Here is a 25,198-nt window from a genome sequence, read left to right as displayed (position 1 = left end):
TGGAGTTAGAAGAACAAATGCCCCTTTGTCCAGTTTATAGATGTTTCATTACAGCTCAGAAAGGAAAAAGAACTTAACCAAACTCAACTGGAAATTGAATGCCAGCCCTTGAGAAGCTCAGCCCAGGGATCTTGGCAGTTGTCCACATCCCCTCCCCACACAGCCTCCTCTGCTATGAAAAAGTTCTGGCCTGAGAGTCCTCAGCCCAAGATATTAGTGCTGGAAACATGAAATCGCTGTGTGATCACAGATACCTGCCAGCCTGTCTGGCAGCCAGAGTTCAATGTTGATGCGCAGACTCAGGAAGAAGCTTAGGGTGGGGGGCAAGGAGAGTACACTTCCCATAGTATATTGGTTATGTGCATAAGATTTAGAATTAGATCTGCATTGTGGCACTGGGGCCTTCGGCAGGTTACTTTGCCTCTCTTCCTACATCTGTTCCTCTCTTCCAAGCCTGTTCCTACATCTGTAAAATAATGCAGTCAGGACCAATCTCATACTTGAATGAAATAAACGTTAAGATAGTAGGTAAAACCCTCAACAAGGGCCACCATCACCTCAGGCGCTTCTTCAAACTTACTCCAAAAGAGATTAGTTTTACCATTTAAAGAAAATTAAGGCAAAGACTGGAATTTGGCTTTCGCCAAATGAGGCAAGCTGAAGAGTGATTGGCATTTGCCCTTTAAAATTTCTTGCACTTTTAGCAAAAGTGCCTCTGGAATCTGAGGCTATCTCACAGACACCTTCAGGGGCTTTGTGATCAGATTCAAGCCTAGAACCCAAGTACTCTTCTCAAGTAGTCAACTTTCTGTGATGGAACTGAGTTCACAATTTTCAGCATTAGTATAGAGGTTTACTCCTCAGATAGCAACACAATAGTTCAGCATATTGCACCTAATGTGGACACTCACATAAGCACCTTATTCTCATCCAAACCAGAGGGTCATCTATGAGGGTAGGGACAACTTCAGGTGCTAATGGTCATGAGAAATGGCCAGAATAAAGGGAAGGAGGGTCCAGTGTTCAGTGAGGTGTGAGAGAACGAGTGAGGACAGGTGGAGGGAAACAGTACCTGAGTACGTCTGGTACAGAAACAGGTCCTGTTTAGCACTGATCAGCCATGCATTCTTGTGTACCATTGACCTTCAAAAAAGACAAAGTTGTGTTTTAGATGAAAACAGCATCTGAGATTACATTTTTTTAAGTGGGTGACTGAAAGGAAGATCATGGACCGCCCTATAGTGATTATTAGATCAGTTGGGTCCCAGGTCCCTTTGATGACCAGCAAATGACAACAAATGGGGCAAAGTTTGTTTTCTGATTTAGAAAATTATTGTGTGGGTATAATAGTACTTCATAGGGTAGTACATGCATTCAATGAAATGAATATGAAAGGTCTTGTTATGGAACTGGCCTAGAGTGGATACTCAATAAATATTTGTTTTATTCCTTCTTAAATTAGAGAGGAAGAGAGAAGAAAGAATCTCCATACTTTGGCCTGTGTTGCTGTAGATAATGTGTCACCATTATCACAATGAAATTAATTGACAAAGCTCTTTAAAGGAAAATGCTTGACAAATTACATAGTGTCAGAATATGAAGTGAGGCATGCAGAAATTCAGAACCGTAATTTACTATCCAAAGTGCTGTGAAACTTAGGCCTCTTCCATCTTGAGGAAGACATTTCCTGAAATGGTACAACGCATTTTATGGAACTATGCACTATTTTATAGTGTTATGAGATTACTTAAGAGATAGTTCTCAAAATGTTGCACCACAATCACACTGAAACATTTACATTGTCTTAAAATGAGTGTGTATGACACAATCACATTCACCCAAGTAAAGGAAATCAGGCAGGTACATGGAGTTTCATTGTACTATTCTGTTCATGTATATTTGAAATTTTCCATTGTAAAAGGTTAAAAGCAAGCAAGATGACAAAGAGATAGATAATATGAGATGAAAATTAATTTGCTTGCTACCAGTGACTTACTTTCCTTTGTTAAATACTGAAAAACTAACATTCTGGGAACCTGTAACAAAAAGAAACAGACGTTAATCCAGGAATATGCATGCATCACCTGTCTGCAATGTTCATTTCCAGCAATAATAGGATAAACATAACAGAGCATAGTGGGTAAGACCCCAGGCTTGGACGAAGACCCTGCATGAGAAATCCTGCTCCACTGGTTACTAGCTTCAATTTTCTTACCCGCCAAGTGACAATAATTCTACAACAATTTATTGTGAAGATCAAATGAATTGATATTTAAGCTGCTTCATATAGTATTTTTCAGGGAGTTCTCACCAAATGACAGTTATTGTCATCCTCATGAGAACCAATCTTTGAAATAGTATTTTTCTAGATACAGAGAAAGAAATGGATAAGACTTTTAGGGGGTGTTACTTCTCGAACAGACCGATGTGATTGCCTTCCATGCGGCACTGGACAGTCCCCAGACCGTGGTCTTCCTGTATGGGATAGCTGGCAAAAGAACCACAAAACCTGAGGTGAGAATTACCAGACAACTCAGTTCGGAAGTTCTAACACTTTCACCGGGAAAGTAAAAAATAAAATAAAATAAAATGCAAATTAGCTAGAGAAAGTTGTTAGTTGCTGAGGTCTAATGAGTTCACTAGGGCAGAGGCTTAGTTAGGGGAGGACTAACTAGGGTTGTCATCAATGCATATGCTACCAGTCAGACACAGCAGAGAGACAACATCTGACTTGCTCCTATTTTTATTCCCACTCACCCAGGGATATAACCTCCATTCAGTTTCTAAAATCTGTTTTATGACAAGGGCAGCAAAATCCTTATCAAAAAAAAAACTGTTATTAAGTGGGAACCCGAAAAAAGGATAATCCTGAGCCCACTGAAGACACCAGGAAGAAACCACACAATAGATGTGGTCCTACTAAATGCTAGTCCTAGGAAACTAGAAACTAATTCTCCTGATGGCTTCAAAGGAAGGCTAATCCACTCAGTTAAGAGTGAAGTGAAAATCCAGCAAAATGATGGCTGCCTGAACTGAAAGCATGTAGGCACTCCTTTTAAAAACTGTCATTGTAATAGAGAAATAAATATAAAAATGAAGATTTCTGTTTTTTCTTTGACTAGTGATTTTTGCTTAGTGGTCAAGAGCATGAACTTTTGAAGATGGTTAGTCAGCCCAGGTTCAAATTCCAGCTCTGCCACTTGGTCTTTATGAAATCTTGGGCAAGTTCCTTAACCCTCTCTGTGCCTCAGTTTCCTCATCTGTAAAGTGAGACTAATAACTATATGTGCTTGCAGGGTTACTGGGTGACTTAAATGTAAAAATGTTACAGCAGAGCTTGGCTATGGTAAGCACTTAGTATTAGCTATTTGTTTTTAAGAAAGTTTTCACTCCACTTCAGTTTGCATTTTGAATCAGTTACAGTGCTGTTTCCATTAAATCTAACAATAAAGCAATCAGTAGTTTGGGGTGATTTATATTACAAAATAGGTGAGTTTGAGTGTGTGTGTGTGTGTGTGTGTGTGTGTGGTGGGGAGTATTACACCCATTTGAAAGAACCTAAAAGCATATAGGGTATCAAGAAAAACACTTACTGGCTTCCTGTCTGCCTGTTCACAACAGAGCAGGCTGTGACCCATGTGTCTCCTTGAGCTTCCAAGATCAATGGGCTGGATTTAAAAATGGGAAAAAAAACAAACACATGAGACAATTGTATGAGGCTCTTAGTAAACATTCCTGGCCAAACTCACAGGATACATTATTATAAACAAGTTCTTCCCAATCTATAGGGCTTTGCTGCAGGTGGCTGAAGGCTGCCTCTTGAGATGTTGAATCAATTCTCAGCCTGCAGGTAAGGGGTCCCAAGACTGGTCCCCAGCCCAGGCTTTCATCTGCAGAGGGAGCATTTCCCTTTCCCTGGAACATCTTTATCGTCTCTACATTGGCCATATTAGGTCCACACAGACCTAGTGGGTAGTTTATGCTTTTGTTCTGAACCTTCCAAAGTCTGTATCCCAGACCAAGGCTGAGGTGGGACAAGTTGTGACTGTGGCATATTGTCAAGGAGGTGCTTGGGGCTTCTACCTCCACAGGCAGAGTGATTTCCTTTCAAGCCAAATTGACCATTACTTAACGCCAGAAATATAGATCCTGAGGCTAGTCAGATCACGTTCTCAACTTAGGCAGAATCAAAGAGATGGAAAAGAACAGAGGAAGATATCCCCGCCCTGTCTAGACACAGTAAATAGAATCTACTCAGCAGAGCATATAGTAAGACTATGTTCCTTCTACCTTATAAGTCCTCACTATAATTGCTTCATATGTTGAATAATCATGCTTGCTTAGAGCTTCCCACAAACACAACTTCAACACCTTCCCTCTTGTTGTAAGAATGGAAATAGGTTAGCATAAGCGTAGCCATCTTAAGGGCCTAGAAGCCATTTTCTGAGTGTGTGTGACGTAGAAAGAAAAACTGGAACTGGGTAAGGCCTTGAAAAACAATTTAATCAATCATGAGCACCAGAATCAGGCAGCGGTGACCCCTGGTCAGCTGGCCTTGGTCAGTTAATCCTACATACCAAGCTTATCGTGCAGAACCACCCTGACCATTGAGGAGAGGTCTTATCTTGCTCCTGCCTAACCCCAGGATGTATGTCTTGCAAGCATAATGTATAGCTGTGGGAAATTACTATGAGTTAAGTGCTTTGAAAATGCTATATAAACCCTTGGCTTTGAGTGCTCGGGGTCCTTGTTGAAACCCGCTGTGCCGAGCAGACACTTGGACCCCAGCTAGCTGGAAAAATAATAAACCTCTTGCTTGTTGCATTGATCTGCCGTGGCCTTCGTCTCCTCACTGGGGGGGAGCGCAGACCGGAATAAAGCTGTTGGGTCTTACATTGTCTCCCCACTCTCCCCAGCACAGGTGATTTATGGTGCCACTTTCCATTTAAAAAGTCTCCAGTGAAGAAAGGCATGTTAACAATCCTCATCATTCCCAGAAAACATTAAAAACTCAATGGCTTTTAGTACCTTCTCCCACATTTTCCTCTGATCACACATGGAGAATTTCTAAATGCACAAATGGATAACAACCAAACAGGGAAGTTATAGTGGTCTTTGGGGCCAACCCATCATTTTATAAAGGATGTATTTCCTTCTGAGAAACAAGGGGGAGAAAGGGTAAGAATGGAAAGATAAAATCCACAGATGCAATTACAGCACAAGCTGCACAGAGCCCAGAGTGACTAGTTGTCAGTAAATAAATGGACCAACTTAATCGACCAGTTGCAATTACATTAACAAAGTTTGCTGAAGCCCAGCTCACCAGGGACCATAAACTGCAAAGAGGAAAATAGCAATTCTGTGCCAACTGCTCACAATTTATTGCTCTCAGGGAAGCTGGTCCCAGGAAGTGATCCAGTATATTTGTAACTAGTTGAACGTAGGAACACACACACACTTACCTATCAATGTAGTCAACATCAAAATCAAAGGTGTCTGATACTCCAGTGATGATCCAGCCATACACATGTACTAGTTTTCCTGTTTTGAAAAAATGTTTAAAAATTTGATATACTAGGCTCAAACTCCAAATGTATAACATAAGCCATACTTCTTCTTGGTTATATCTATTCAAGATGTCCAAGCCAGTCATGACTCAGAATATTTATGCTTTCTTATAACCTGAACAAGAAAGGATCACCAGGTGTGCCCCAGTGATTGATATAACACACTAGAAAGGCTAATATAACCAATTGCTGTCATCATAGACTTGATCATGGATGCATGGAGCACTGAAGGACTAACAGGTCTTCCTCACAGTCCCACACATAAGGCTTCAAGGAGGAAGGGGCCAGTTTCCACACACTGCCCTGTTTCACTCTTTTAGCTGAAGACCATCCACCCACATGGGATTTAAGAACCATGGGGTACTCTCCATGTCATGAGACTTCCCTCATATCATGCAACCTGGATGGGTATTCAGGGATGCTAAATGTTTTTCCATATCTCAGAGTACAAAAGATAAGTATCATGGATGACCCAAATGGACAGGAACTAAGGAAGGACAGTACAAGACAGCCATGGAGTTATGGCTTAAAGGGTGGTCAATTGTATACCTTACTCTACCTACATCACGCCCTTGTTCAAAGACAGCAAACAGTTGGTGCCTGTCTTGCCCACTGATAAATAGATAACTTCTGTTGCTGAGTCTCCTCTCTGTTACTTGCTAGGATTTCCACTGCAAGTATTTCCTTCACACTCCCTTCTTTTGAGTTCACAAGAATCGGGGGTGCAGGCATCAGCAATCCCCTTTCAGCAAGGTGTACTCTCAGGATAACCTGTATCCCACCTGCTCACAGGAGTTGGGAACAGAGCTAAAATAACGCCTTCTCAGAAAGAGCTTGGGGTCCCTCCAATGCTGCATGGAATGAGTTCTGCCACAGTTGGAAAACACCTAAACTCAGTTCTGTGGAACTGCATGAGGCAAAGTTTTAAGCAAGCACACCCTACCAAGGGGATGCAGTTAAAGTTCATCACACAACACCACAACCTAGAAATGTGTGCCTTCCAAATAATCAGGGAATTTAACCATCTATGCTGTAATCTTCAATTCTTGTTGCAATCAGTATGAAACAAAACACTGTTTGTAAGCACTGCAAACCATGTTGAGGATAAGGGCACATGTGAGACTTATCAATGCACTGGATTCAGAGGACTTGAATCACTTAGTGGCACATTTAAGGCCACAAAAGAACATTACCAAGGAGCCGTTCCCTTCACACGGTACTTGCGTTTTGTTCATAGGACATGACCTTCATCTGCAGTCCTTGAATGCCTGGCACTAATACCAAGAGAACCTTCCAGGAAGTATTAGAGCCATTTTACAGGTAAATGGGCAGAAATAAACGGACCCTAATGACTTGGACAAAGGTCATAGAATTGGCAAAAGTCTGGAGTCTGAAGTTCTCTGCTACTAACTGCAAAATAATTCCCCTTCATTTTAGTAGGGCTACATTACTGATTTCCAGGCTTTGGTGGGCAAGATTTCTAGTCTTGATGGGCACAATTTTTAAAACTATTATATTTTATAGAAATTAGGAATTCTGGTGGGTTTTTGTTTTGTTTCTAAACAAAAAAGTCCAACAGAAGCTGAGAAATGGCTAAGCCAGACTGTGGTGCCAGGTGATACTGCGTCACAGTGGAAGACTGTTAAGCACATCTAGAAATTCAAATGCTCATAGCACATCATCTCTTCTGTCCCCACCACCTCCCCCAACTGCCCGGCTGCTACTCTGGGCAGGCTTCCCAAATGAAATGAGAGTAATCGTCTGGAAAGTGATTGCAAAGAGGCAGCCGTGTGGATCCTGCCCGGAGGGACTGCTCCAACCAGGCCAGTCACCAATCGTTCCCCCAGAAGGTGGAGGAGACAGTGTGCAGAACTCAGACTTGGTGGGAGAAAGGGGCTTGACAGATCTGGGTGAGCCGACATCCCATTTCACACCTCTATCGGCCGGCTCCTTCCTCATCCCTCACCCTAACAAGACTTCTGCCATCAAAACAGGAGCTTTCTAACACCAGAGCAGCAGGGACCCAGTTGTGATTTTTCTGCATGTGATTTTCTTAGACCTCATCTCTTTTTAATAAAACATTATCATGTCTTGATTATTCAGACAAATGGAAAAGAACAGATCTGTGAATAACCTGCATTAATAAGATAATACCAAGTTCATATTCTTCAGGATATAATTTAAATTCACACATATATAATCTGTGTCTACACACACACACAAGTACAAACACTTTTCAGTAACTCAGATATTCATTTTGACATTCTTGAGCAGTTAAGCCATTCAAAATAACTTGGTCGGTTTATGCATTTAGACACAACCTCATTTAAAAATTTAGCAACCTGTCTTCCCATAATTATACCATCTGGAAACCTGAGCAAATGAAAACCCTGAAATACATGTAGGAATTTGCCAAGAATTATACCAAGATTATATATAACAGTGAATTACATATAATCCTAGCTGTGTTTCCTACTTAGTTTTAAGGCAGGCTTAGCCGTTTCTGAATCTATTGTTTAGTTGCAATACCTTCTTTAATGTAAATCCCCCAGCTTTCTGTCTCTCCTCTTCTATCTTCTTGGCCTTTTGGTGTGTACTCTCTAATTCATAATCAAACCCCCAGTGTAAGGATCAGGGTTCAAGACCTGCATGTGATATCTAACCCTGCTCCACACTGCAAAAAAATGTGAGATATACTTGCCCACACTGGATTCTGACTGGGCTCAAATCGCAGCTGTACCCTTATTAGCAGTATGACTTTAGACAAGTCACCTGAACTTTTGCTATCTCATTTCCTTACCTGAAAAAAGGAAATAATAGTAGTTCCTATATCATCAGGTTCTTATGAGGACCTAATAGGATAATATATGCCACAACCTTTGAACAGAATCTGAATCACAGTAAAGTTCAATAAAGGTCTGCTGGTATGTCAATGATTATAAAGTTAAGAGTGATGATTTCTGCTTCTGCCATTCTCTGGTTTGATTTTCCTGTCCTCTCCTGCTCTCTCTGTTTGTGTGCCTTTTGGTGTCTGTGAAGTAATAGAACAAAAGTGCCCAGAGGTGAAACCCAACCAGAGTAAAAAGAAACCAGAGGTTCACACTTATTTTCAAAACAGCATCAGGTAAGAGGCCACATTTTCCCATGCAAAGATACTACCACCTGGGTAGAAGAGTTTGCAATAAGGGATTCATAATTATTCCTATTTTAATAAGAGATTTCTTACCTGGATCTCCACTTGGTGGGTTGACTTGGTAAATAATGGGTGTCTGTGCCCTGGAAAACTGTTAGAAGATGTTATTACAAGTCAAGGTTTCATTAGAGTATCAGAAGTACAAACACAAGAAGCATAAGTCATTCCTCACAGAGCATTAGCCTCAGGGAGCAAACAGCTGTGTTCCCTCAAATCACCTCACATCTACTTCTTTGTATCCTCATAATGTATCTGTGAAGCAGATGACAGATATTATAGTTCTTCCACAGATGAGATAAAGGGAATTTTATCAAGGTCATATAAAAAATGTGGGGTTTTTTGGTGCATATTTTTATGGTGCAGGTCGTATCCTGCACCATACTATCCAAACCTTAGTAAGCCTATTTTTTTTACCTCCCCAGCTGTAATTCCCAGGAACATGGTTTACAGAAAGAAAAGCAGGCAGGTCATCCTTTAAAATACCAACTTTTTCATTCCATTATTGTTAACTGATATCTGGGGTCTTGAAGGATTCTTTTTTTTATTTTTCTAGACAAAAATTTGCTTATTTAAATCAAAAGAATTGCAACATAAATTATTATCAGCCAGCCCCTTGGGAGGGATTATTAAGCTACAAAAATTGGTGTTTGGATAGGCACAAAAATGAGGTGTTTGTTGGGAAAATGAAATGTGTCTGTTTGGGAAGAAAATGATTACAATGATCCATGGGATGGGAAGCAACATTACTCTTTGAGGAGAAAAGCAGCATTGATGGGAAAGGTGGGAGCCTGTGAAAGCTGGGTGATGACTCTCCAATCATCTTGTGATACCCCCTCTCCCTGAAGCACATCATCTGCTAAGTTCCAGGAAGTCAGGGACAGTGCCTGACCCAGTCATTGTTATATCCCTGTGCATAGCCTGCCTGCTATGTAGAAGACTTTCAAATTTGTGTAAATGAATAGAGTGGCCCCATCTGAAATAACTGATAAACTGCAGAAGCACAGGAGAGAAAAAGATAATTCCAGGACTTGGATTTCACCTGTAGGCATCTGGGTTAGTCCAAGATTAGTGCATTTCACAGTCTGGACCAGTGTGAAAAATGGAGAAGTGTAAGGATGGACTGATCAGGCCAAGGTTCGACCCATGAGCTAATGAGTGACCCAGGAAGAGACCTGGTCTCCCTCTCCTGCTAACCTCACCCACAACCCCTATAAGTCTAGACTACCCTCATTCCCCACAATCTACAGTGCTTCCCATTTGCAAAACAAATGATAGCAAATTGAATTGTTTGGTCCACTTCCAGCAGCACCTCAGGCATCTACCTTCCCCTGGAGAGTATCTCCAAAGAATAACACCATTGTTAATCAACAGCCCTAATCAGACATTGAGGGTCAACAGAGATTTCAACAAAACTGATGACAGCTTGGCAAGTATTGATCCACATGGCCTTACAGCCTGCTATCAAGACTAGTTCCCTGCCTTTCTAGGGTGAGAAGAGAGTTCACAGAAAATATGTACCATCATATTTTCATCAGGGGGTCAAAATAAGAATGCTGTGACCTTACCAACTGGGAGCTGGCTGTGATCTCACCAAAAGATAAAGATTAATGCAATTCCACACACACCTGCCAGCCTCCCACTGTGCCCAGGCCTCGGCCTCCCACTGGGATGTCTGTCATACCACTCTCATTTTCACTGGGACTTTATCCCGGGGGCCTCTGGAAGTACGGCAGTGGTTATGGTCCCTTCTCACAGATGTTAGAAACTGAGGCAGATGGAACAACTAAGTCCAAACCAAATAAGGAAACATACCTCTCAATTTCCAACTTGAAACCTAAGATCTACCACCCAGTCTGCGAGCCTTCCACCAGAAGCGTGTGGGGAAAAGAGCAACTCCCTTCTCCCTCCCTCCCAATTCCTCAGAGTGGTGGGGGGCGCTCAGAGTTAAACCTCAAAAAGAGCTTACTTGTGATTCTCTCTGACATGACGAGTCCTAAAATGGTACATTTCTAAAAGAAAGAGGCCCCTGTTCACTCACCAAACTAGTGACATGACAAAGGGAAAAATTGATGAGTTTCTAAATCCAGCTTCCCCTGTGCTGATCCTGAGCCCAGTGAGGTCAGCAGCAGCAAGATGGAGAGAAAAAGCAGCAGGTCAGAATGGTGCAGCCACTGCCACCAGCTGCTTGATAGACCTTCTGTGAGCTGTTCAAACTTGTCAGCGCCTACAGCAGGCTCTTTGAAGTAGACTGGCGAGATGAGATTAATTTTTAATACTCATGGTTCCCCCGATACCAGTCCCAAAACAAAGAGACACACCGTGTTTTATTTAGCTTAGAATGCCTCTCGTTAATTGCATCCCCCGGCGATTTTTCATCAACTCTGCCAAGCTAGCTGAGCCACCGAAGGACTTGTTTTCTTTATTGTGCAATTTGAGGAAGTGCTTCTCTTCTTCCCCCTTGCTCTCCTTTCCAATCTTGGGTGACAAGAACATCAAAACCCAAAGAGCCCGGTGATTAAGGAGCATGCTTGGCCATCCTTCTTCTGTTATATTTACTGAGACAGTAGAGAGGTGGTGGTATGGCTCTTAATAAGAAAGAATGATTTTTTTTCTTTCTGCTGCATATGTGCAGAGCAAACTTCCAGAAAACAAGATTCTCTTGGAATAAGACACAGTTGGTAAATGTGAATTGACAGCAATTTCCAAATTTGAGAAATGAGTGGCCTGTATACAAGGTAGATCACATTCAGAGATGGATTTAGAAGATGGAAGTCTTGTTCTAAAGGAGCATCAATTAATGACCACATTGTACTTTTATGAACAGCTCTTAAACAGAGACAACCTCTGGGAAGCACAGCCATGTCAAAAGGGTACTGCCAAGCCTCTCCCTTTCGTGAGAAGTCTAGGACCCACCCTTTCAGAAATTGTTTTAGGGTAAAACTAATCTGAAAAGGACAGGAAACTGAAGCAAACATAAAATCAGGCCCCGGTACGTGTATTGCCTCTCTAAAGCAAGTTGGGCATCGGCTCATAAACTCTCTCACTCTCTCTCTGCTTCCTTTTAGCTCTGAGCTCAAAAGCGAATTCCACCCTCAAAGGCCCTGTCAGCAGAAATAAACCGTGAAGCAGAAAGGAAAGTGGAACTTGGGTCCCTGAGTCCCTTCACCATGCTGAGATTCAGGATGATCCCAGCCTAGAATGAAACCCTAACCCACAGTAGCAATCTCTGTGGCTCCTCAAAGATGGGCTTTGGTTTAGGTGTGGGTGGAGAGTTAGATACGGGTTCAAACCCTAGTTCTGCCACTTACTACCTGGATGACGTGAGCAAATGATTTAATCTCCCTGAGCCTCAGGTTGGCCATCTGTAAGAACAGAATAATAAATAGCTACTCCACAAAACTGTTGTGAGCATTAAATTAATGCACGTAAAGCACAGCGCCTGACCACGCTGAGAATTTACCTCCCATTAGCGCAGTCTAGGAAATTACCACCGTCTGCCTTTCTTCTTATCCCGGCCTGGCAGACTCTTCTGAATTTATAACTTGCCGGTCAGTAGCACAGGCATGCCCTGAGACTGGGCAAACACACATTTCTCCATCCTCAGAACCCACCTTGAAAGTACAGCTGTCTTGTGGGCCGGGAGGCGGGCTGCCTACCACCTGTCCCCCTGCGAGCACTTCCAGGTAGTAGAGACCCTTGTGTGCTTCAGTCTGCAGAGATCTGAGGGCAGGCAGTAGAAATCCTTGTGAATCTCAAACCATGAATGACCAAAGCTAGCAACCCCACAAGCCACTTCAAATGCCCTTGCACCTGGGAAACAAAGCCGACCAAGGATCCCTATATTTCACTTTTCCCCTCTTAGATCCCGTCATCCACTAGACTTGACATACTAGATCCTCAGCAAAACGTTATGAATTTGTTTTTACTGAAAGTTACCAAAATTTAAAAAAGTTATCTGTCCTGTCTCTTAGAATCATAGGTTCATAGGACATTAAGAGTTAGAAGGGACATTGATAATCTAATCCTAGTTTCCATTAAAAAAAGACATTTCCAGATAGATTAAGAAATTTATGTGTGTGAACAGGTTAAGGGCAAAATGGGGCTCGGATCTTAGGCTCGTTCTTATAAAAGGCATTGATTTTTTGTATTGCCAAAAAGTCTTGCCTTCATATTCTCCCAAGCAGCCCATAAACACTTCACATATCCATCAAGAGAGGCCGAAACCTTCTCTCCTCTTATCGTGGCTATCACAGCGATTTTCTTTGCCTCTTCAAGGCTGCTATTCATATTGGCTTTTGTAAGAGAGGGAATATAATGAATAGAGAGTTAGATTTTAGAAGTGCCTCCCCTCCAAACCTTCTCACCAAAATCTTCATTATGACCTTATTTACACCTTCTCCATTCAGTGTGTTAGCCACTAGTAATATGTTGCTTTGAGCACTTGAATGTGGCTAGCCCCAATTAAGATATGCTATAAGTATAAAATACACACTGGATTTTGAAGACTTGGTAGGCAAAAAAGGATATAAAATAGCTCAGTAATCATTTATATGTGGATTACATATGAAATGACAATCTTTTTGATATGCTGAGTTAAATAAAATATACTGTTAAAATTCATTTCACTTGTTTCTCTTAACATTTTAATGTGACTTCCAGAAATTTTTAAATTAGGTTTGTGGCTTGTGTTGTATTTCAATTGGGTAGTGGTGATTTAGAAGCTACAATACCTATTTTGGTGGAAGAAGAGTGTCTTTTTATGACAATGAATATGATAGTATTTCATTGATGATAAAATGTACATTTTTTCACACTGGGATGTTAAATGAACTTGATATTCATCTTCCATCTAGTACATACATAAAAGATGATGGTATTTCTTTTTCTTTTAAATGGTATAAAATCGATGGTGTCTCTTAAATCATTAGTATGTTGGAATAGAGGAGCTAGAGCATATAAATCTTCAGAGCTTTAACTTATTTCATGGCAGGTTTTTACAGGAACTCTATGCCCAAATATACCATAAAACCAAAGGAAAACATAACCCAGTTTTAAAACGAACAGCAAGGCTATAAGGAAGTTGAGAACAACAGACATCCATTGAGCATCTTCTACTCATATGTGTTGTGCTATGTACCATAAGGGCTACAGGGCATGACTAAACACATCAGTGAGCTCTCTAAGGACGAATCTGACAAGTGGGCAACTGACATAGTGTTGTGAGAAACCTTAGGCTGAAGAAACAGAGCCACTAGGGCTACACATGCTGTGCCTTCATGTAAATCACAGAAAGGTTTCCCCTTTGAGGATGAATTGCACAAGGAAATGTGTGTGTAGTGTGTTCGGGTGTGTATGCCTTGTCGATGAATTACTAAAATGTGCTCCTTCCTCAAAGCTCGCCACTACAGCCTGGATTTCAGAACCCTATTTGTTCCCATCTCAGAAGAGGGAAGGGTCACACTCAGACATTCAGAGAACGGGTGGTGTTCGGTGTTTGCTGCACAGCTCGTTAGGATTTCAATAGGCAGAGATGGAAGAGGGGACCCTTCCTAAAAGAGGGGACAGGAAACAAAAGGAAATGGCCATTTTTTTTTCTCTTAACCAATGATCCGTTTTCATGCAGCATCTCTAAGACATGAGTAGAGAAAGAATGAACCCGTGTAAACTTCACAAGCCAACAAAACCTGGAGTGCATAGATTACCTGAAATCTGTACAAATCATATCAAACAACAGACACATGGAAGACCAACACAAAATATCCTTTCTAACTGGTTTTAAGTTTGTGCACAATCATTACATGTTGTCTAGTCCAAAAGATGAGTTCTGTCAATGGCAAAATGGTGCCATTTATTAAAATAATAGCCATAGAGCTTCTTGCAAAAAAAAGAAAAAAAAAACTACTGTAAACACAATCTAGCCCCTCCTTACAAATATCTCAAAATTCTTCCCCACATTCTCATCCTCCTTTAAACACTGGAGCCCCCATAGGGACCTCCGAAGAAGCATATTCACATGAAACATTTTTAATAGCTGATCATTTATTATAGCACTTTTAGCTGAACATTTTATAGTTGATAATTGCACTCACAGCAGGAGTTGCTCTAATTTGCCACCAAACGCTACTGAGACTCAGAGCAAAGCGCTCATGTGATCTCATTCCCAGACAAGCATACCTGGTCCTGCACATCACCACCAGCAAATCCAGGGGGACAGGAGAGATGTCACAGGGGACGCTCGGCAGCGTAGGCACGGCCACATTCACCAGGCGCATCTCCAGCGGAGAGCCATTGGTGGGATAAAGGAGCCCCGCCTCCAAAGCTAAACACAGGGAAAGGGGCATCTGGGGCTCAGCAGAGCTGTAATCCACACAGGAGAATGAAAACACGCGGCCACAGGGGGGCGATGTGAGGCACTGAGTTTGCCTAAGGATTCAATTAATAATCGTCATTTCCAAAGGCACTTAGGACTGCTGTGTAAATGGGTGCTTTCATTTATGAGTTTATAAAAAAAAAAGAGTTTTCTCCTCAGGCCCATCCACTTACATCCTGGAAAGAATTTTTCAACCCTCAAAGTTACTCTTTTTTTTTTAAATTTTATTTTGGTATCATTAATCTACAATTACATGAAGGACATTATGTTTACTAGGCTCCCTCCTTCACCAAGTCCCCCCTACATACCCGTTCACAGTCACTGTCCATCAACATAGTAAGATGCTGTAAAATCACTACTTGTCTTCTCTGTGTTGCACAGCCCTCCCCGTGCCCCCACACACATTATACATGTTAATCATAATGCCCCCTTTCTTTTTTCCCGCCTTTATCCCTCCCTTCCCACCTGTCCAAAGTTACTCTTTACTGTGGTAGAAATGGATAAACTAAGCCATGGTTTAGAAGCCCCCATAAATAGAATTATCTACAAGAAAGGTAACCAAGAATCTGGGGAATACATTGCCAAGTACTATGCTTCACGATTCCCATATTATTTCATTTAGGGTTCCTAGAGTCCCATCCTTGGCTTGGGATAAGAAAGTGGGCACAGTCGTATAATGGTGTGATGTGCTCTGCGTCTGCGACACAAGCAGGCATCTGGAAACACAGACGTTGGTCAGCTGGTCTATCTCCCTTCGGGCCCTGTTTTACACTTGCCTTAGACAAGGGAAAAAAACAAAGACTCACATGCTTTAAGGTTATTCAGATCCATAAATAAGAAACTTGCACTTGGTAAGACCCAAACCTACCATCAAAAACGACTGTGATCCACGTTCCCCCCGCAAGGCTACCTTCTTTGGGTTCAATGTGGAAACTCAGGCAAGGCACTGAAATAAGTGAGAAAAACACTAGTTTCAAAGTTCAGATTCAGTCCTTCAGCTCCCCCAGTGTTATGAAGCGAAATTAAGCATTCCTCGGAATCACCAGAAGGGTTGAATGAAGCACAGATCGCTGGGTCTCACCCCCCAAGTTCCTGCCTCCCAAGGTCTGGGGTGTGGCCCAAGAATTCACATTTCTGGGCAGGTGCTACTGCCTGGAGACCACGCCTCCAAAACTCCCATTTTAAGAAATGTTCCAACTGAACCTCTCATCTCAGACATCCAAAAACCCAGTGTTCTCCGGACAATCCTGAATTTTCATTTCCTTCCAAAAGGGCCTCAATGACCCATTTGGTCCTAACTGAACCCAAAATGTCTCTTCTCTCTTTTCCACGCTTTACTCAGGTAGCCATATTTAATTATAAAGTCACCACTTACTTCTTGTATTTCTACTTCCCAAAGAGGAGAAACTTCTAGAAGCTGTTCCTATTTCATGCCCCCACTCAGTATACCATCCTGTGGTTTCCCCCTTTGGAATACATGATCAGAATGACTCCCCAGATGGATACAAATTTCTCTAGGCTTTTGTCTTGCCTGCTCAGTGAGGGGCTGAAGCGTGGGGCTGTGCTGGAATTTCCTTTTGAAGAAAAACCACTAGAGACTTCACATACTAGATTAGGGTCTCCCATAGATACCATACGCTGAGCATGACCTTAGTCAATCCCTCATATTTAAAGATGCTCCTGAGTATGCGTTGGGCCCAGGTAAAGCCAATACAAAGAAGTCGGCAAAAATCAGTCAGCTACTTAGTGAGGTCACAGACAGGAAAATTATTATCTACAGAACACTTTCCAGTTTCTATATCAGAAAAGGTAAAGGATAATCCAGGCCATGTGAACTCTGGTTAGCCCAGGGCTTCCAGGAACATATACGCAGGCGTCCCACTACACAACCCAAGTTGGAAGAGAGTCATTCACATCAGCACAGTCACCATGGCAGCCCCAGCCGGACAAGTCCATGCTTACCCCTCAAAGGTGTATTAGATAATTCCACATAAAGAAGGCCAGAAACAGATGCCACAGAAAGATACAGAGGATAACCAAATCCACAGAGAAAATTAGAGATGTGATTTGAGAAAAGGAGATTTTAATACAAGCAATCATTAATCACTAAGACAAGATAAGCTATTCCCTTTTGGGAAGACAAAGCAGTAAAATCTAAAAAGAATTACATCATATGGCTGGAAAAGGAATTATAAAAGGAAGGTTATAAGTTATTACTAAAAGTTCTAGACTGTAACAGCAACCTCCATTAGACATTAAAAACTGAAGTATGTATTCATAACTATTTAATATATAACTACTTAATCTGCATATTATTTAATGTGTATACTATGAAGTATATATTCATAACTATTAAATATACTGGCAAGTAGTTACTTAACAGAAAAAATAATTATTAAACAGAGAAGATACTTCAACACTTCCCCCAAAACAATATTTTAAGTATCAATAAACCAGTTATCAAGGTATCTTGTGTTCTATCCATAACCCCTTCAAATCACATCCTACTCACCTATCAAAAGTAGTATTTCAATATTTGTCAGAGAGCTCAGCCAGACAGTCATCTTGTCCTCATAAATCAATCCTCTGAAAATTGCTCAGACATTAAAAGCATTTTCAGTTTTGATTGGGGCCATGTAGCTTTTATGCTTTATAAAAAATAAGATGAAAAATTACAGTCATTTTTGCTGACATACTATTACTTTGCTATTTTAAAACTTGGGAAATTAAGGAAGTGATGCCAATATGGCCATAGAGTCTCCAAAGAGACTCACCATCTTCCCAAGCTCAGGAGCAAAGAGTAATCTAAGAATCTTATATAAAATCATCACGATTTCACTCACCACTGGTCCCAACTTATTTTATGCATGTTTAAGCTGGGTAAATAATAATAACCTCTTTCACTAATTCATTATTGAACAAAAGCTTCATATTTTAAAATAAATAAATTCTAGACATCAAAATACTAATTAACATTGGCTGTGGTGGGGGAAAAAGGGTTTGTTTTGTTCTGGCTTTTTTCTGGAAGTCTCACTCCTCCAGGAAGCAATCAACACAGAAAAGTAAAGAGCTCAACAAAGCAAATGTTAGGTATGGTAATGGGTTGCAAATGGTACTAACAGGAATTTGGAGAAATTGCCTTATCCTCACAGCAGAGGAGAAGGGATGAAAGAAAGCTGGAGCCTCCAAACTGGACCTCATGACTCCAGGGTCTCTACCCCCCTCCACAAGAGAGACAGTGGCCAAATGATTATGCCAGTGCAAAACTAAACGTGCCCACCTGGTCTTGAGAAGAGGGATGTTGGCTACTTGAGGAACTTGACCTGCTGTGCATACCATACATATTGGCTGGGGGAGGCAGCATTGACCGGCACGAGGAGATGGACTTGGGGCAGAATATGCCAGACCAGGAACTCTATTTTTTCTCTCTTTCAATGGAGTGTGTTCCATTCCAGATAGGGTATGTTTCCCTAGGTACAGCTTATAGCAGGACAGTTGGATCCCAGTGGAGATTGAGCAGTTCTCCTTATCAGAGGTGTGAAGTAATTCACCCATTCCAGAGGGCCATCTCATTGCAAATTCCAGTAGATAATGTCTTTCCCAGGCAAGATGGAACTTGGTGTTCTCAGCAGCATAGCAGGTCGATCCACAGTGAGAGTCAGGGCAATGGCTGTCTCCCAGGACTTCCACATCTTACTAGTGTTTGGCGTCTCAGGAGACATCCCTACCCTGGTATTTGCGGCAACAGGCCTTACTGGTTTAGCCTTCAAATGTATGAAAGCCTTAGATCATTCTTTAGTCTGTCCTGCCAAGGTGGCTTCACTTGTTAGTAATTTAATCTGCTGCTTTAATATTCCATTTTTCCCCATTAACCCTTGCAGGTTATAGGAAAGATGGAACCTCCATCCAGTGTCATGTACTTTGGCCCTGCCTTGCGCATCATGACCTTTGAAATGTGACCCCTGATCACTCTCCATTCGACGAGGGTATCTGTTCATGGTACTCAGCTTTCTAATCCCCTAGGTGACAGCCTGGTTTACTTGGTGATGGGAAAGCTTGGGTTAGACATGATACCTATCTAGGCATGCTTAGAACCCTTACTCAGAAGGAGGAGGCCAATATCATCGATTTGCAGTCCCTCACTGGTGGGGAATTTTGGTGTAGAGCCCCAGACGCCTTTGGCAGTTCCCCTGGGTGTTGTTTAGAATACACAGGATGTGTGATTGCTGCATCAACCAAGTCACTGTATTTCAGGGCCAATTCTTGGTGATATGCCATCCTACCTGGATGCAATAGTGGCTGCTCTTCCTAGGTACCCAATCTGCTGTATCTACTGAAGGGTCAGTTGCTAGGGTTTGTAGCAGGCTTAGGCATCAGTGCCTTATGAGCCAGCACGTGGAAGATAGTGAGGGCTGCTTCAGGCTCCTGCTGATGAACCCAAATGCCTTTCTACATATCCCGACCCCACAAGGTCTTACTCATGATCATCCCCCCTTCAGCTTCCCACTATCCAAAGCCATGGGGTTAATCTCTTTAGAACAGCCCAGCTGTCAAGGCAAAGGGTTAACAGCCAAGGCTCATGAGTGGTCACCATCCAGACCGCTCTGCACTCAGCCCACCGGCTGTTATGTTTCATTTTTGTCTCTGTCAAGATAGTGTCAGTGTTGGCCTGAATATTGATTGCAGTCCCTGTAGGCAGGCTGCCCTCACTAGACCCATCTGAATCCCAGGCATCAGCAGGAATTTCTCCCATTCCCTCTCTAACAGGCACAGAGGCTACAGGGGTGGCCTCAGGAATGGGGTGGGGGCATTTAGGGGATCTACACACTCCACAGGAACTACTAACACCCGCATTTCTAGAGACAGAGGGCTGGTAGAGAGGGTGCCCCTCCACTGCAAACAGACATGCCACTTAGTCAAAGGGGGAGTTTGAACCATGGCAGAGATGGGTTGACAGAACATATTTTTAACACACTCTTTGCAGGAAGGGAAGTTCTTACCATGACATGCTGTTCCTCGGTGAGAGGCTCTACTTGGAAAATTATTGTGTACACTGCTAGGAACCATTGCTCAATGGGGCATACCCGGTTTCTGCCCCCTTCTGCAGCTGGGGCTAAAGTCCTAGGGGTACTCTTCCTTTCTGTTGTTTCTGTCACAGTGCCCAACCCATACCTTCTGGAGTCACAGACACGTCTCACTGAAATGGTAGCCCTGCTTGGGAGATGCCCAGAGCCTTCATCTGCTTCCCTAGTAGTTCTGATTCTCAAAGGGGGCTTGCTTCTGATCCCCAGTTCCATGTGTGCCCTGTCTTTATCAGGCAGTATAAGGGATGGAGGCACTGGGCCAGGTGCAGAATTAAAATCCTCCAAAATCCCAAATCCCTACAAAGGTCTGCAGCTCTTTCACATTCTTATGAGTTGGACAGGCTTGCATTTTATGGATCATATCAATCCCAAACACTTTATGGCAGTACCTGGGCCCTGAATTTTCTGTGGGTTCACTGCCCAGCTTCTCCCTTGGAGATGTTCCAGCAAAGTCTAGAGAGTCCTCCAACAGAGGCAAGTCTTCACATGTTAATATTATATCATCAATGTAATGGGCCCATTTTACTAATGTGGGAAGAGAACAGGGACAGAGCTCAGGTTACCATCCCATAACATGTGGTGGAGCTATGCAGGTAACCTTGGGGAAGCATTTGAAATGTCCATGGTTGTCCTTCCCACATGGAGGCAAATTAATCTTGTGACTCAGCAGCTAGGGGTACACTGAAAAAAGCATTTGCTAAATCCAGCACAGGTGGTACATTCCTAGGATTGTGGCCAAGGCATCTAAGATGGTGGCAATGGTGGGCACAGCTGCATGGATGGGGGAACTACCTTGTTCAGTTCTCAGTAGTCCACAGTCATCTGCCATGAGCCATCTGGCATTTTTACGGGCCATACTGAGTTGTTGAAAGCACCACAGCAGGGTGTAAAATACATTTGGTGCAGTCCTTGGATAGTTTTCCTACTTCCTTATGCACCCCCCAGGTAATTTATATTGTTTGACAGCCAACATTCTTCTTGGGGGTGGCAGGCTTCCCAGCTGGCAATCGACATTTCTCTGGGGCACTAGTGTGATTCCTTTGACCTAGAGGCAGAATTCACCAGAGAGGTTTGCAGAATTTGACCTTGTAGGATATAAATGCCCAATGTGTTCTCTGGGGGAAGAGATAAATACCTCCTATTTTTGGAGGTTGGAGGGAGAGAACACCCAATTGTCAGTGTCAAAGGGACCTTTCTGACCATAACTGTTTGCCCTTCATAACCATCAATGGTGCTGAAGAGATAAGAAAACTTCTTATCTCGGAGGAGGACCATACATTAGAGTACATTTGGCTCCAGTATCTGCCAGGGCCATCCCCTTCTGTTTATTTCTGGGGACCAGTGAATAGTGAGCTCAATATGATGCTTCCAACCGCTTCTCATGGCCCTCACCTGGAGGCAGTCTGGGCCTGCACCCTATACCCAGGGCATAGGAGGCACCCACCCCGAACAGGACTGTCCCCAAGGCCTCTGATGCCCGAGGCAGGGCATCAGTGATCATAGGGCAGGTGGGGCACATCTGAAGTGTTGTTCAGGTTTTCAGGCTCCCCACAGGCCAACCAACATAGCGTTGAGTTGCCTATCTTTTCAAGTGGCATCCTAGCAGCAAGGAGATCAAATCACATTTGTTTCCAGATTACCTTTACTAGACCCTTTACAGCTGGTTGGGATTGCCCCTGGGCTTTTGAGATCCCTCTCTGGCTTGGGTCTTTCCCATCCTCAGAATCTGTCTGTTTCCCCAGAGCAGCAATGGATTGCCCAACAGCACAAAAGTCCTGTCTCACAACAGGTTCAGCAGGGATAACATAGCAGGGGCTGGGGGCAGGCTGGAGCATTTTAGCTTTCATTCTTGCAGTTAATGTGACCCCATCAGGGCCTTCAAAGACAGAGGCATAGATTACCTGTCTCATTCCTAACTCTCTAAGAATGTGTGGTACCTCCTCTATAGATTCTTATGGTTCCATGTGCCCATGAAGGTCCCTTTCATGGAGCCAAGCCTCCCTATAGGCTAGAATAAACCCATCTGTAAGGGAGGGAGAACTTCAAACCCCCAGCACCAGGCAGGTGCTGCCAGAGGGCAGGGTGGTGGTGACGTTGCTCTCCTGCCTGGTCAGATGAATGCCCTCACCCCATCCCCACCCCCCAGCGCTTCTGTCTTCCTTTGCTTCAGTGGTCAGATGGCTTGGGAGCGTTTTGTCAGTCTCACTGTCAATCACACAATATTCTCCTCTGCTCTCTCACTTTCCCAGGAATTCTACCACTTAGCATCCCAATCAGGCTTTGCCACAGGGCTCCGACCATAATCCACAGCAGCTTGTGCCCTCCTAGCTTTGCAAAACAGCTCGCTAAGTTCTCCAACTCTTTATCCTGCTCTCCCACCTTGTCTGCCAGCCCCAAAGCTAGCAGAGTAGTGGGCAAGCGCATGTCCTTCTCTGACTTCAACTCTTCCTCCAACTTTCTAACTCAAGTTTTAGCTTCTAGTTAGGCATCAGTATTGGGCCAAACTGCCCAAGGAGAGGCCCACCCACAGCGGCAGCCATTCATTGCCACGGGGCACTGTGTACATTTCCTCAAACAACTGCATTAGACCAGCTGGCATTTGGGGGGCGTCCCAGGCCTCACAGAGTGGTCCACAAGCATCTGACATGGAGGTGGGTGGCCACCTTGGGATTCCCTGCAGATGCGTCTTTCCCAAGGCCCATTTTCTTGGCTAGTCAGTTGTTGGTTCACCTACTAGCGCCCTTACACAGAGGGCAAGGAGAGGACAGAGAGGCAGATGACCTCGGATTAGTAATAAACAAGGGAACTTACGAGGCTTGTCTTGGGCAGCTGCCAGATGAGTAGATAGATCTCCATGCCTGCCTGCCAGAATCTCAGAAGTTTATATAGAGGCTTTAAGTGGGTTCAGTCACGTATACCATCCGGATAGGCTCAACCACACATTGTCCTCTCAAGGCTGCATCCTTGAAAATGGCTCCCACAGAGGGAACAGTGGGCGAAGCGTGCATTCCAAGGACAGGGGAGGAGGGTTAAGGAGCCTCCAATTGCCCAGTTCCAGCTTGCAGGTCAGTTGGCAGTCACAACCTCTCCATGACCTCCCCCAGCACCCAGCCATTTAGCTGTCCTTGTCCTTTCTTCCCTGAACCTGAAATGTATATCCTGTGCAGCCTGCCCCAGACAGTGCCATGCCATAAATGCCTATTCTCTTAGACAGCCTGTCCTCAAAGAGGCCACCAGTCTTCTAGTTCCACAGTCCTCTTAGTTCAATAGCCCCACAGGGTACTCAGTAGATTCTAATTGATAAATATCTATTGAAATAATCTGAGCCTGGGTTTACCTAAGCTGAAATACATACATATTCCTAAAGATATGCTTCATTTATATTTTTAAGGAAACACTGAGACTAGCAAAAGTAGTCACACTATTTCAAAAAATATAAAAACCACAATAAACTCCCAGAAAAATATTATCTGTAAAAAACTTAGAATAAACTTGATTTACAGGTATGTCTTGACTAAGGCAGTCCAATATATAAAACCATCTATATTTAATTCAACTCCACAAATATTTGTTATATGCCTAGTATTTGTTGGTGAATGGGATAGGGATGGAAGCTATTTGTACATATGAGAGGAGCTCTAAAATTCCCAAATGGATTCAGCAAGTGTTCTTCAAGTTGCAAAATACCCTACATTGGTACATGTATTTGGAATAGAATTCAATTTTATAACATTCAATTTTCAGAAACACATCTCCTTCATAGAGAAAGATACCCAGGAGTATTTGCTCTTAATCCAAAAGCACAGGATTTGACTTGCTTGTTACACACAAGAGAATATCCTCAGCACAAGAGAGACTATTTTCAGTCTGGCTGCATGATTTTAACCCTTCATTTCAGTGTCTACTCCCATGCTTAGAACAATGGAAGCAAATCTTTATACATGGGTTTTCTTAAAGCCCTACATTCAGACTTGCATCTTTCCCTCTAGAATAGAGCAAGCAAATGAATAAGTATAATTTTTCTTAATATGACTAATCCACTGATTCTTACTAAGGAGAAACCCAGCCTCCACCCTGATTCTCTTAGCCAGAAAATTTTCAACTAAAGAATTGTGTGCATTTGTTCAAGTCATCTCCCTCCTCTCGCCACTCTGTTTCTGTTCTCCTATCTCCTCTTCCTCCTTTCCTCCCTCCGCTCCGAGCCTCCCCACTTCTGGACTTTGAGAGACGGAGCAGAAAGGTGGTTATTATGGATCCACCATTTCCTTTTGTTCACCACGACATAGACAAGAGATGCAATACCTAGAAAACAGAGAGCAGAGACGTTTCGGAATCACACGTTACCTTTTTCTGATTGTCTTGTTGTGACTCAAGGGAGAAATTATCTTTCCTCTCTACACAATCTTGTTCATCTCTGCCGGAAGCCGATGGCTATGTTATCTGGTTAGAGCCCAGCCTGCAGCTACCGTGCAGGTAACTCACTCATGTTGGACTGTAAACTCACCTAACTTGTTTGTGTCCCAGGCAAACATGTGCCAAAGTAAAAGTTCAGAGCTGACTGTGGGGCAAATTTAATGATTAACACAGCTACTTAGGCTTTTTCCTCAGGGTCTTTTATTAGTGACTAAAGAAAAAGTGTCTTACATTTTTCTCTACTTACTGTGTGTGGCTGAGACAAGAATTTTAAGTAAAAGTTCACCCAGTGAGACACATGGGTATTCAATGATTAAAAGAATGTGCCAGCAAGTCACTGACTGAATGCAGGGCCCAGGACAAAGGGCCGCTAGAGGGCTGACCCCCATTCATGAGCAGTCTCTGGCTTTCACCAGGAGGATGGCTGCTAAGAGCCTGGGTATGGGTTGACATTCTCATTATAGGGCTATGGGTTTCAAGAAGCAGAAGAGAAAGGATGTGACTTGCTCAAAGTCTTGCTAAGGAAGGGTCCACTAGCCTTCTTTGCTGGTTTACTTTTCACCCTCCCTCC

The 25,198-nt window shown here is 42.9% G+C and overlaps 1 protein-coding gene across 8 annotated transcripts in view; it reads right to left on the bottom strand.

The window, feature by feature from the left end:
- PKHD1 (PKHD1 ciliary IPT domain containing fibrocystin/polyductin) overlaps positions 1-24,713 on the bottom strand; it is a 421,695-nt gene extending 396,982 nt beyond the window's left edge. For all 8 annotated transcript variants that reach the window (XR_012125992.1, XM_073224035.1, XM_073224036.1 and 5 more), the window contains exons 1-11: positions 24,559-24,713; positions 17,643-17,778; positions 15,999-16,076; positions 14,935-15,079; positions 12,372-12,480; positions 8,794-8,851; positions 5,463-5,541; positions 3,594-3,668; positions 2,424-2,488; positions 1,997-2,036; positions 1,073-1,143 (exon numbers count right to left, since the gene is read on the bottom strand). Coding sequence is in view for 7 of the 8 variants with exons in the window: in XM_073224035.1 (XP_073080136.1) it covers positions 1,073-1,143; positions 1,997-2,036; positions 2,424-2,488; positions 3,594-3,668; positions 5,463-5,541; positions 8,794-8,851; positions 12,372-12,480; positions 14,935-15,079; positions 15,999-16,076; positions 17,643-17,694 (772 nt within the window). In the remaining variant the exon portion in view is untranslated. The remainder of the gene's footprint in view (positions 1-1,072; positions 1,144-1,996; positions 2,037-2,423; positions 2,489-3,593; positions 3,669-5,462; positions 5,542-8,793; positions 8,852-12,371; positions 12,481-14,934; positions 15,080-15,998; positions 16,077-17,642; positions 17,779-24,558) is intronic.
- Between the last annotated feature and the right edge of the window lie 485 nt (positions 24,714-25,198).

This window comes from Manis javanica, chromosome 16 (genome assembly GCF_040802235.1).
Source record: "Manis javanica isolate MJ-LG chromosome 16, MJ_LKY, whole genome shotgun sequence".
Taxonomy (NCBI): Eukaryota; Metazoa; Chordata; class Mammalia; order Pholidota; family Manidae; genus Manis; species Manis javanica.
Note: the sequence above shows the minus strand (reverse complement) of the source record. Positions and strands in the feature narration are given on the sequence as shown.